The sequence below is a fragment of the Acanthochromis polyacanthus genome, chromosome 16, assembly GCF_021347895.1.
Source record: "Acanthochromis polyacanthus isolate Apoly-LR-REF ecotype Palm Island chromosome 16, KAUST_Apoly_ChrSc, whole genome shotgun sequence".
Taxonomy (NCBI): domain Eukaryota; kingdom Metazoa; phylum Chordata; class Actinopteri; family Pomacentridae; genus Acanthochromis; species Acanthochromis polyacanthus.
Genome location: NC_067128.1, coordinates 12,139,194 through 12,151,225, shown reverse-complemented (window position 1 = coordinate 12,151,225; position 12,032 = coordinate 12,139,194). Strand labels below are relative to the sequence as shown.

The window sequence follows — 12,032 nt, the reverse complement described above, 5'->3', positions numbered from 1 at the left end:
AGCCGGTCAGTGTGGGGAAAAAAGCACGTTAGGACGGACTTTGACGCGGGGGGGCAAGTTGCCCCATACTTTTCGCTAGCTGAGCTGCTAGCTGAGCTGCTAAGCTGCCTGCCTGGCTAAATACTGGAGCTATGTCAAAAATTCATTTCTCCATCACTCACATGTATGAAATGACATATGAAAACAGACCCCAGGTTGAAAAAAACCGAAGTTCCCCTTTAAGTTCCCAACATCAGACGAGAGAAGAAGGTCATTATTAAATTTGAGGAGAGCTGTTTCTGTACTGTGGTTTGAGCGGAATCCATTTGGAAAGATTCATACAGGCTATTGACAAAGAGATCTGCTTTGAGTCGTGATGGAACAGCATGTTCCACTATTTTAGACAGACAGGGAAGGTTGAAGATGTCTTTTGTTATTATGTATGCCAGGAGCAAGTTTGAGACAGAGTGTGACAAAACCAGTAGACAGTGATGAGTTTATAGTAGTGACAAATGGGGAAAGCAGGCCTTAAACTTTGAGGAGATGGGGTTCAAGATGCAGGTAGAAAAAGAGATTCCTTAGAAACCAGGCAGAGAAAGTAACAAAACAAAGTGCTGCCGCTGTTTCAGAAACACAGGACCAGGCAGCAGGATCAGGTTTTGGTAGCTGGATCACCGATGTATACTCTGGGGTAGAAATGACTTGTGTTATTACTAACAGGACTGAAGGACAAATGTGAACAGATGTATATGTAGGTGTAGAGAATTAGGAATCTGAAGCCATCTGGTGGACAGATGCAGAATAACAGGAACGAGAAAGGTTTACAGAAATGGACTATCCTGGGAAAAATGGGACTGAGTATATTATGTTGTATACTCAAACATGTCAGAATGGGTAGAAATAATATTTCATGTCATCATGTTTTGGAGAAACAAGCTCTCTACTTTGAATCTTTGTTAAACTGAGAAACATTAATCGTCTCTGCAGTCTTTGGTCAGCAGAGCACTTGTTCACAATCTCAATCACATTTCTTGTTTTTTCTACAATTCATTACAAATGAAAAAGAGCTGTTTACGTAATTTATCCGCTTCAACATGTCAAGACATGAAACACTGACTTGAAATATACAGTTAATGACCCACTATTGTCATATTTGCTTACATTGTTAAATAAAGCTGTCCTCTGATCAAAAATTCATTTGTACTGTACTTACTTTACTTTGCTGTGAGTTCAAATAAGTTAACTGGTTTAATGACATGTTGAGAGCAGCCAGCAGTCACTATGATGATTTACTGTGTAAGATTAAAAGATAAGCTGCTGTTTAATTAAATAAACCATTTACAAGTATAATCTAAACTGAAATTGCAGTGCTGAGACTGGTTTAACTTTTCTATATGGTCATTCTATAAAAGAATAAGACTGTAACTCATGTTTCTTTCAGATTTGATTATTCTGCTGATTATTTTTGGCTATTTTTTTGATGGCCTGGTAAATGCATAATCACCCAAAGCCAAAGATGCAAACGTTCCCATTATAAGAAACTAAACAAGAAACTAATCTTCTTGCATGTTTCAACACAATCAATAAAGCTACAGACTATATAATCTGCGTGATGAACGGAGAGGTAAATGAGTGACAGGATGGTTTTTACAGTGTGACCAAGCGGACATGTTTGCTGTGTGTAGATGGTCTAAATAAACAGCTGTCTGTGGCCGAGCAGCGGCTGAACTTTGTCCTGCAGAGTGGAAGCTGTGTGAGCTGCTGCTTCGGCATTCCAGTTCTCGTCTGAGTAGAAACTTGAGGAAAATCTCAGCATGGCAGAGAGGAGGGCATCAGGAAGGGCGGTGGCAGACCCCGACTTCCTGCAGTTTAATGATTTGGCTTGTGAGATGGTCGGAGGGAAGGTGAGTCAGCAGACATACCTTCAGATATGGACATGTCTCAACCTTCTTGTCCACGGTTTTCATTCATTCTGCTCCTCAGACTGTTTAAAGATATCATTACTGTAAGATATAAGCAATTACACACTGACTGACATAATCAGTCAAAAACTATTATTGATATTTTATTTTGTTAATTTATCCTAATAACCCAGAGGCTGAATGAGTGGAACACCTATCTAAGTAGATTACTGATATTTAATCCAGATTTGCTCATGTGTACCTGTAATAAATATCAAATATGAACAAATAAGGGCGAGAACTATGTTTTTATAATTATTTTTTTAATAAGACTGTGTTCAAATGTCTTTGTTTGCACAACAGAGTTTCCAAAACCCCCCTCAAATATTCAGTTCAACAGTATCACCCTGTCACAGTGTAAATATGTGTCAAACATATCAACATATAGACAAGGGCGCGCTCACACATGACTGCAACTCTTGCACAATGTACACTTCACTTTAATCTCTTCACTCCTCATTACTTGTGGATATTTTTGAGTTTCTGTTGTAAATTATAAATAATGAAAATTCAGAAGCATGTAACTGAGCTGTCGACACCACCGCTATTTTCAGATCTCTAATCAGTTTTTTAAACTAAGTGTTCCACTTCAGTTTACCAGCAGTAATGGTTTCTTGGATGAGTATTCCAGAGTGGCATCAATATGAACATCTAACGTGTAAGATTGCATCCCAAACGATAAATGATTATTCGTTAGTCCAGTTCTAACTCTTGATGTGCTCTCTCTACTAGGTTATCTTTGCCACAGATGAATGGTTTGCTCCTGCTAGCAATCTGCTGAAGGTACCACAATCTTATCAACACCACCAATATCATAAATCCACAGTTATTTCACTTTAGATGATTGGTCTGGCGTTCATCTTTTTTTAATCGCATTGACAAAAAAGTATATATATCCCAACAGTGTGGTAATCCATGTTCCTTGTTCTATCAATTCCTGTCTTTTTCCCCTGAAACAGCTGCTCAGTTACAGTTTTCACCAGTATTTGTGACAGCAGGACAGTATATTCAAGGAGAAAAGGAGCTCACTATGTACACCATGTCACAAAAGTTCATTCTCCCCAGAAAACTCAAAGACTGAATATGCAATATAATCAGTTCATTCAATAACCAATATTCCCCCCTTTCACTTTGATCACAGCTTTCAGTCTTTCAGGCATGGAATATATGAGGTTCTTGAGTGTGGATGGTTCTATCTTCCTCCTCTCCCTCACAGCCCTAAAGTTGAGCTGTTTCATAGTGGTTGTAGTGGATTGGTAAAGATGTGACTGCTCAGGACTCCCAACAGTTCTTAATTAGGTTGAGGTTAGGGGAGTTTGGTGGCCTTTCCTCCTGATGCAGAAAGACGGTTAGATCCTCAGAACACCACTGCTGAGCCATATGGGTAGTGTGAGCAGGGGTATCATCTTGCATAAACACCATTTCCGAACGTCTGTTAAACATTTTCCGTTCAGTCACAGGCCCCGTTTTTTTCCTCACAGCCAAAACTGGAAGTAGTATCTTTTCTGGAATTTTATTGGTATAATATTGTGCATTAACAGTGGTGCCTTGAGGCACAATGTGCAGCTCTGACAGACCTGAAGTGGACAAAGCCCCCCAAACTATGCTATGGGTACTGAGTTTCACTTGCTCAGAAGATGGTTCTTTTTCACAATCTTCTGTATGGATACGGTGGTTTTGACAATTGTGTTTCGGAAATGAGTAGAGAAGGTATTCAGAGAAAATCCAGTTCTCCCAGTCTTTGACTCAGAATTATGTACTTCGTTACAAAAGCCAGTCTCTTCTCCTTTTGCAGTTTGCTGACTCATGGGGTACGATGGCTTTTGTAAGCTTTCAGCCCCAGTGTTTCTGTTGAATAACGATGCACAGTGCTCTTAGAAACATCTTCTCCAAGATTTTTCAGGCTCTGACTGAGACACAGGCATGACTGGTGTCTTTTACATTTGGCCTTTCTCATCAGATCCTTGGCTCTTTCACTTAGACTAGATGGACGTTCTGAATTATGATCAATTTCATTGGGCTTTTTGGACAAGAACTGATAGACTCTTTTGTGTCAAAGTGAAAACAGATTTCTACAAAGTAATGTCAATGGAAAATCTAAAATGTGACATACTAAGTTATTGCATAAGTATTCACCCCCTTTAAAGGGATTCTTCTATTTCAACACAGGTGCAGTTAACTGCTGCTAGAAGTCACATAATTAGTGAAATGAAGATCATCTGAGTGCAGTGAATGTGTCATTGTACTATAAAGATGCCTGCTTCTGGAAGGTCCAGTCACTGACATCACTTATCCTGACAACAAACACTGCCCATCAAACACTCAGTGTTACAACCCTGGCTCGTGCAGTGGGTGAGGGAAGTAACATAAGAGCCAGTTGGTGTTGGCTTTAAGGATATTTATTAAAAAGAAATGAAAAAGAGGTACAAAATAAAAGAAAAACGGAGGACACTAGTGCGACGTGAAAATAAATATAAACAGGAACAAAAAGAGACTCTAAACTAGAGCTATAAATTTTACACAAGATATCCAAAATGTACCCAAATAATCCTAAACGCAAACACAGCGTGTGTAGCAAACGAGAACGAAAAAGACTAGTGCCTCCACAATCACAAAACGAACGGTTGTCTAACAAAGCTTCTACGATGAGGTACATGGGCAAGACTGGAGTACAGTGACAAGCCGTCATCCCTCAGGTCCAGCGGCTTCTTATGCTGGGCCGTGACTGCACCGGATTGGCTGAAGAGGGTCCAGCAGCTGATTCCAATTAGTCGGCAGGTGACACTGATTGGCAGCAGCCTGAGAGGAGTGACAGGCACACACCACACACGAGCACTCACGCACACACACACAAAGCACAGGGGAGGAACGCACACACAAAGCACAGGAGAGGAGCCAGAATACGGCTGCGGCCGTAACACTCAGTATGAAGCATGGTGGTGGCAGCATCATGATGTGATAGTACTTGGGAGAAATCAATTTTGACTTTGACATGAAAGAGTCTTTTTGTCAGTTTCTGTCAAAAAAACCAAATGAAATTATTCATGAATAAACGCTGCAAGGCGATAAAAAGGGGAAAACCTCCTTTTTTTTTTGTAATTTATGTAGCACCTGTGTGTTTGTACAGAGAGAGCCACCACAGTTTATTGCATCTGCCTTTACTGACTTTGGAAAGTGGATGGACGGATGGGAGACGAGGAGGAAGAGAATATCTGGTGTGTATCTGAATGTCAGTGCAGAATGCTGCTGTCAATTCACTTTGCTCTTCCCAGTCAGCTTGAACAAACATTTTGACAATTTCCTTTTAACATCTCTATGGTAGATGGATATATATTTCCCAGACTTTCAATCAAGCAAAAGAACACAACACAAAAAATATATGTTGTGATTTATGGCAACATAAGATAAGGATTTATCCATCCATGTTCCAGGAGTGCAAAACACACAGATAGGTGAGAATAACTATTGACATTATATAAATCAAAAGAAAATAATAGATGAAACTTATTAGTGAAATCAAAATGAAAAGAGCAATACACTATGCATATTGCAATATCCACTGGTGCATTATGAAACAACTAAATGATGATGCATTTTGAGTGAACTCTTTTTCATCAGTCCAGCAACATGAAAACTAGACAGTTATTCTGTCACCTTGCAGGTCTATGGGCCAGTGGTGTCTTTGTAAAGTGTCTCTGAACAGCTGATTATCAATGAATAGGGTTAGTCAAAGTGAAGCACCTTTAGAATATTTACATCGTCTGTCAAGGGGCAGTTTGCAGATGTTACTGCTCATGCATAGCCCAAATGAATGAATATTATGGTATATTCAACACAAGAAAAACATAGTGTGTCTGTTAGAGATTAGTTTTTCTTTAACAAATGATAAAAATTCCAAAATGAATGTGTCAGTTCTCAGAGAGCTTGCACACCAGCTTTAGGGAGCAAAGATTATCTGGAACTACACAATCAAATGCAGAGATATAGGAAATGATGTATCAGATTATTGGATGATGTTAATCATGAATTTAAAGCTGAGGATACACCGTGTAGACTAAAAAATAACCGGGTATACTTCTAATGGTTGTGCATGCTCTGCACTACAGCACTGTTTTACTACCAATCAAGGGTCATTCATTAGATCACTCATGATCAGTCTTTTGTGTGTTTTTGTCAATTATTTTGTTCAAGGCCACGACTGGTGCATCATCCAGCTGGGAGTACCAGGGCTGATTCACGGCTTCGATGTAGACACATCCTTCTTCACAGGAAACCATTCGCCTCATGTCTCCATCCAGGCCGGCTGTCTGGGTACCAACTGATCACCATCATCATCTTTTTCTCCTGCTTTCCCCTTTTCTCAGCAGACGTGCTTCCCGTATTTTACGTTAAACTTATCACACAGCTTACATGTTGACTTCATGTGTCCCACAGCAGCTTCTATTTGTATTTAGATGTCAACAAAAATAACTTCTACCTCATCAGACCAGATGCCCACCTTCACCCTGGAAGGAGATCGAACTGGCATGGCCGCCTCTGACAGTCAGATGGCTGCTGTCGCCAAGGTATCATTGGCATTCATGTGATCACTAAGGAAAGACTGCAAGAGTGGGATGGTAGTAAGGTATTAGTCACTGTGGTGCTAATGACAAGCGACTGGTCACCATGGTAATAGCACTGCTAATGATTGCCATGGTAACAGTGGGTGCTAGTCGGACAGAACAATACTGACAAGTTGGTCACCATGGTGTCCAACTTGGTTTGATAATTGGACTCACAGCTGATTGGTTGACAGCTGATGTGTGCTTTGATTGACAGCTGGGCTCGGAGGCGTGGCCTGAGTTGGTGAGCGTGTCTAAGCTGCAGCCTGGATACTCAGACTCATGCCATAACTACTTCAGGGTCAACTTTAACAGGAGAGTCACACACCTCCGTCTCAACATGTACCCAGGTATACACACACTGACACACACACACAGACACAAATAAAGCACATATGATATTACACAGTGTACATGTGTGTCCTCAGATGGAGGGATAGCCAGGCTGCGGGTGTACGGTGTCGGGCAGAGAGACTGGTCGTCTGTCTCTACCAACCAGCTCGTTGACCTGGTGGCTCTGACCAATGGTGGAGTCTGTCTCGGCTATAGCGATGCTCACTTTGGGCATCCACGCAACATGATTGGTTGGAATCAGTTCAAATTATTCAGGCATTAGCTTTTTATCTTCATTGCTGTTGGTTGTGATGCAAGTGAATTCCTTGTGCACCGAGTGAAGTGACTAGTGACTCTGGTGACACTACTACTGTTGTGTGTGCAGGTCTTGGTCGAGCTGCCAACATGGCGGATGGATGGGAAACAGCTCGGAGACTGGACCGACCTAAAGAACTGAAGGTTTAAAGAGTTATCCTCAAGTTAACCTCATTCTTAGTCTAAAACTGTCTAAATTCTCCATGAGGTCATTCAAGAAGTAAGAATGGGACAATGTGTGCCCACCTTCCAAATGCTGTCTCACTTTCTAGTGTCATCTTGCTCCACAATGTTTTCATTTAAAAGAAAAAGTTCCACATTTCTTCAAAGAAACATAAAAATAATGTAATATTCCTTGCAAAATGATGCAGATTTCCAAATATGTACTTGCTGTCCAGCAACTTTCCACACTTGAAAAAAATGTCTTCACACAACAAAAATGCATCCATTTACAAAAACACCATATAAAACTAATCCCTAATTTAATTAGGAAAGTGCCCTGTCTTTCCCAAAATATCTGTCGAAAATGTCCCACTTTTCAAACTGTGTTTAGTTTAAAAATTGTTCATATTCACTTTCTACGAAGGCTCTCCTTTTCAAAGCTTTTTCTCTTTCCTCCCGTCTTTATTCCTCTTTATTCCGTCACTGTCAACATGAGCAGGAATAAAGTTAAGTTTGAATGTGTGGACTCTGTTATAACAGGTGTTAAACGCCTCCCTGCTGGCTGTCTTGCAGGTGGACCAGCAGGGGATCCTGCAGGTGCCCGGCAGGGAGTGGGCCGTGTTTCGTCTCGGCCATCCTGGACTGATCAGCAGCATCGAGGTCGACACCAACCACTTCAAAGGTGGAGACACATCTCGGCTACTTCACTTTGCTTTTTTACCTTGAAGCAATCTCAGTTGTTCATCCTGATACTTTTCTATTCAGGTAACTTCCCAGACTCCTGCAGGATCGAAGCGTGCACTTTGACCCCTGAGGAGGAGGCTCAGCGCATCAGGACCAGGTGGAATTCTGAGAAATGGCAGGTCCTTCTTCCGCCTCAGAAGGTAATTTGTTTAATGTGTGAAGTTGTTTTCATTTGCTATGCACCTCCTTCCTAATCGTCCTCCTCTCTGTGCTGCAGCTCCGTCCTCATCACATTCATCACTACAATGAGGCTGAGCTGATGCTGAGTCATCCTGTCAGTCACGTCCGACTCATCATCGCTCCAGACGGAGGAGTCAGTCGCCTCCGACTCTGGGGTCGACTCACGCCAATCACTGCAGCTTCGGTCAATCAGAGGAGACCAACATCCAAACTCTGACACACCTCAGGGATGCAGACACTGAGTATTTCAACATGTTAGTTAACAGTGTGCAAATAGATCATCCATCCATTCTCTATACACCGCTTTATCCTCACTGGGGTAGCGGGGAGAGCTGGAGCCTATCTCAGCTGACTCAGGCGAATGCAGGGGACACCCTGGACAGGTCGCCAGTCTGTCGCAGGGCTCAAATAGATCATGTGACAGTCAAATGAATGATGAAAAAAAAAAACACGATCCAGTCACACACACAGTAAAACATTCTGTAAAGCAACGGGACAATGAAAACAAAGGACTAACAGTCATGTTCATGTCATTCATTGTTTATTATTTTAACAGTTCAGTGTGTGGTTATCGAAATGCTCAGAAAGAATGGGAAATATTTATCACAATGGTGGGACTTTTCTAATACAGGTGCATTTAGCTGCTGGTTTAATCTGGAGATAGAGAAACAACCAAGTACAAATACAAATTTTTCAATGAGAACCAAGCTAGTCCTGTTTCAGATCAGGTCTCTTAGACACCAGATTTCTTTATTTTGTACTTCCAGACTCTTCTGTTTGATACAAATCTAAATTACATATGTAAAACCACCTAAAGAACTGGTCTGGGTCCAGATCAAAGTGAACAGTATGGTTTTCTGTTTCCTACAACGTGCAATCACAAACGTCTGTGACCTTACAAAAATCAAAAACAGTACCTGCTTTAAACTGACATGCTACATTCCTGTTGAGTAGCTTTCCTGTGCAGAGATAAACTGCTCCTAGTGCTCCTGTAATCCTTGTAACACTTCCTGGAAGTTTAATTATGTAAACACTTCAATCACCATCTGCAATGGCTGATGAATCTAATATGATCAAAACAGAAACCCTATAGCTGCAATTTCATTCTGGGGAAGAAGAAGTCGTCACAGGAAGCCAGATCTGACCAGTACGACCGTCGGAGAACAACAGTGGCATTAATGATGCCAAAAATCCTATGTATAACCAAAAGAGTGTAATCAGGCTCGCAGCAGATTGGCATGGTGTCACATTTCAGGACATTTGCGTTGAGTGTTCTCCTACCACCTCAGGATGTTTTAGTTTGAAATCAATGGAGAAATTGCAAACATCCACCAATCACTGGTCACAATAGCACGGCTATCACAGGTCCTGTTGTAAACCGCATGATGTCAAAGTTGTCTTCTGACTTCTGTCTCAACAGACTCAATCTTACAACCCTTTGATCAGACTATATAGTATGAAAACACTTTTTTATGGTTTGGACCAGTTACAGGAAGTAACAGCAGGCCATTGTCAACTGTAAAAAAGACAAATGAGCAGCATATTGGGTGAGGAGACTACGTGTGTAATGTAGGATGACAACCATAACTCTTAATAGTCCAACATACTTTAGGCAGTTTCAAAAATTAGTGAGAGAAAGAGGAGCAATTCCACCCAAAGGCGATGAAACTGCAGCAGCATATACTATAAAGGTGCACACTGCTGTCAGAAAAAGTGATGCATCGACCAATGAGAATTTAGTTTTTATGACTGTCTGAAAGCATTCTTGGCACTTTCCTACAAAGTATTCAATCTCAAGTGCAGACATTTGACGGAGCATAGGAATGTCATGTAAAGTTCTTCAGTGTGCTGGTACAGTAAAACAAAACCAACAGGATGAAATATGTTAAATATAGCAAAAACGTGGACTTAAATTTGGAGTTAGAGGTGTCGTTTGCTGCAAGAATGTGGATGTCAGAATAAATTCATGGACTGAGTGGGTGAGGAAACAAGCAGATCTGAAGGACATAAAGAAAAAAAATGCAAGATAATTAGTTTTAAAATATTGTTGTGGTGATTGTATTCTCGTCACATTCGACACATCAAGCACCAAATTAATTTCTCTAAAATGTATAAGCTTTATGATCTTCTATGAGCCAGTATTTAAGAACCTTTTCTAGGGTTTTCAAAGATTCTTCTGTTAATCTAGATCAAACATTTGGGGCTTATTTTGAGCAATGCAAACAAAATATCCTCACAAAAATGAGAAATGGGAGATTTCAGTAAAATGTAGCTGACTGTACATTTTGAACTTTTATTTGTTCATTATTTTTGTCTCTGCAGACTAAATAAACATCTTTGTTTAGGCTCTGCTTTGTGCACCTAAAATCTGTTCCCCACCAATGCCATTTACCCACAATCCTCTCTGTTTCTCCTCATCACACTCATTTATTCTGTCACGCCCTCCTGCTTCAGCGAGCCGACTAATCAGCGGCATAATGATGAGCGGCTGCGCTGAGGACACAGTTCTTTCGATTAAATCATATTTAATTTCACCATCCTGTCATCGCCTGCTGCTTGGGTTCACACGCCAGTTGTTTGAAATATTCTCCATCAGTCAGCTCAGGATCTCTTCTCAATTAATAACAAGATAACCATTTCAGTGCGGGAAGAGGAGTGATCAATGACATCTCCACCTTCTCCTTCCTCAGAAATTAGTGAGAAAAAAAGAATCAAATGGCCATCGATCTGCTGCTCATTGATTTCCTTTGCTCTTCACCTCCGTCATTAGTTCTCATCCATCTGTGTTTTCTGCCTCCTCTCTCGCTCAGGCTCAAGATCAACTTTAATCAACCTCAGGTGGTGTTGTCAACCGCCTTCCCCTCGCAGCCCTCCCGCTGTCATCCCCGGCTGACCCCCTCACCTCAGCGAAGTGAAGAGCTGAATGAGCCTCGTCCTCAGAGATCTCGTATTCCGCATGACGCTCGAAGACGTGCGGCCTCTAAATCCGTCTGCAGGTCAAACACATAAAAGATCAGTTTATCAAATCATCAGATCCTGTTCCTGTCCTCATCGGTTTAGGATCAGCAGTCAGACTGATTTCACACATCTTCGGAAAACATCTGTGTCATTTGGTTGTGCTTTTTTTCGGCTCAGTTGTCGCGATTTTTTAGAGTTGCCAGTTACACCAGTGCTTCTCATCTTACGATTTAAGCGTTAACATTATAGAATGACTGAAGCACAATTAAATGTCACAAATTTGAAAAATCCTTTTCACTTGTGCTCTGTATTTCTTAAGAACTTGGTCTAATATATAAGCTGTGAGATTATGAAGACAACGGCCATTCTTTAATGCCCACTTTCAATTAGATGACCTCCCAGGTTTATAATCTAGTCAGAATTTTTGTTCAAATTCATAAAGCCAAGATGCCCACAGGACTTTGCATTTTAATGTTTTCCATTCATTGTCTTTGTGAAATGTTCCACAGTGCATTCTGGTAGGGTCGCATCATGTTTAAATTAAGACATGCCATGTTGCCCATTTGTTGCCTGCTCCTCATTTGCATCTAATTTATGAAGTGAGACACATTGAGTGGAGGTCTGATGCCTTCTTAAGCTTTCTACACTCAACAAAAGTATAAACGCAACACTTTTGTTTTTGTTCCCATTTTTTTATGAGATGAACTTAAAGATCTAAAACTTTTTCCACAGACACAATATCACCATTTCTCTCAAATATTGTTCACAAATCTGTCTAAATCTGTGATAGTGAGCACTT

At 40.9% G+C, this 12,032-nt stretch overlaps 1 protein-coding gene across 1 annotated transcript; it reads left to right on the top strand.

The window, feature by feature from the left end:
• Nucleotides 1–1,695: 1,695 nt before the first annotated feature.
• Nucleotides 1,696–11,523, top strand: allc (allantoicase). The gene is made up of 12 exons (XM_022196956.2): nucleotides 1,696–1,883; nucleotides 2,673–2,723; nucleotides 5,068–5,155; nucleotides 6,132–6,251; nucleotides 6,426–6,505; nucleotides 6,759–6,891; nucleotides 6,970–7,125; nucleotides 7,260–7,333; nucleotides 7,925–8,033; nucleotides 8,117–8,235; nucleotides 8,313–8,529; nucleotides 11,086–11,523. The coding sequence occupies exons 1-11, from the start codon at nucleotides 1,794–1,796 to the stop codon at nucleotides 8,490–8,492; spliced, it is 1,200 nt and encodes a 399-aa protein (XP_022052648.2). The 5' UTR covers nucleotides 1,696–1,793; the 3' UTR covers nucleotides 8,493–8,529; nucleotides 11,086–11,523.
• Nucleotides 11,524–12,032: the final 509 nt, after the last annotated feature.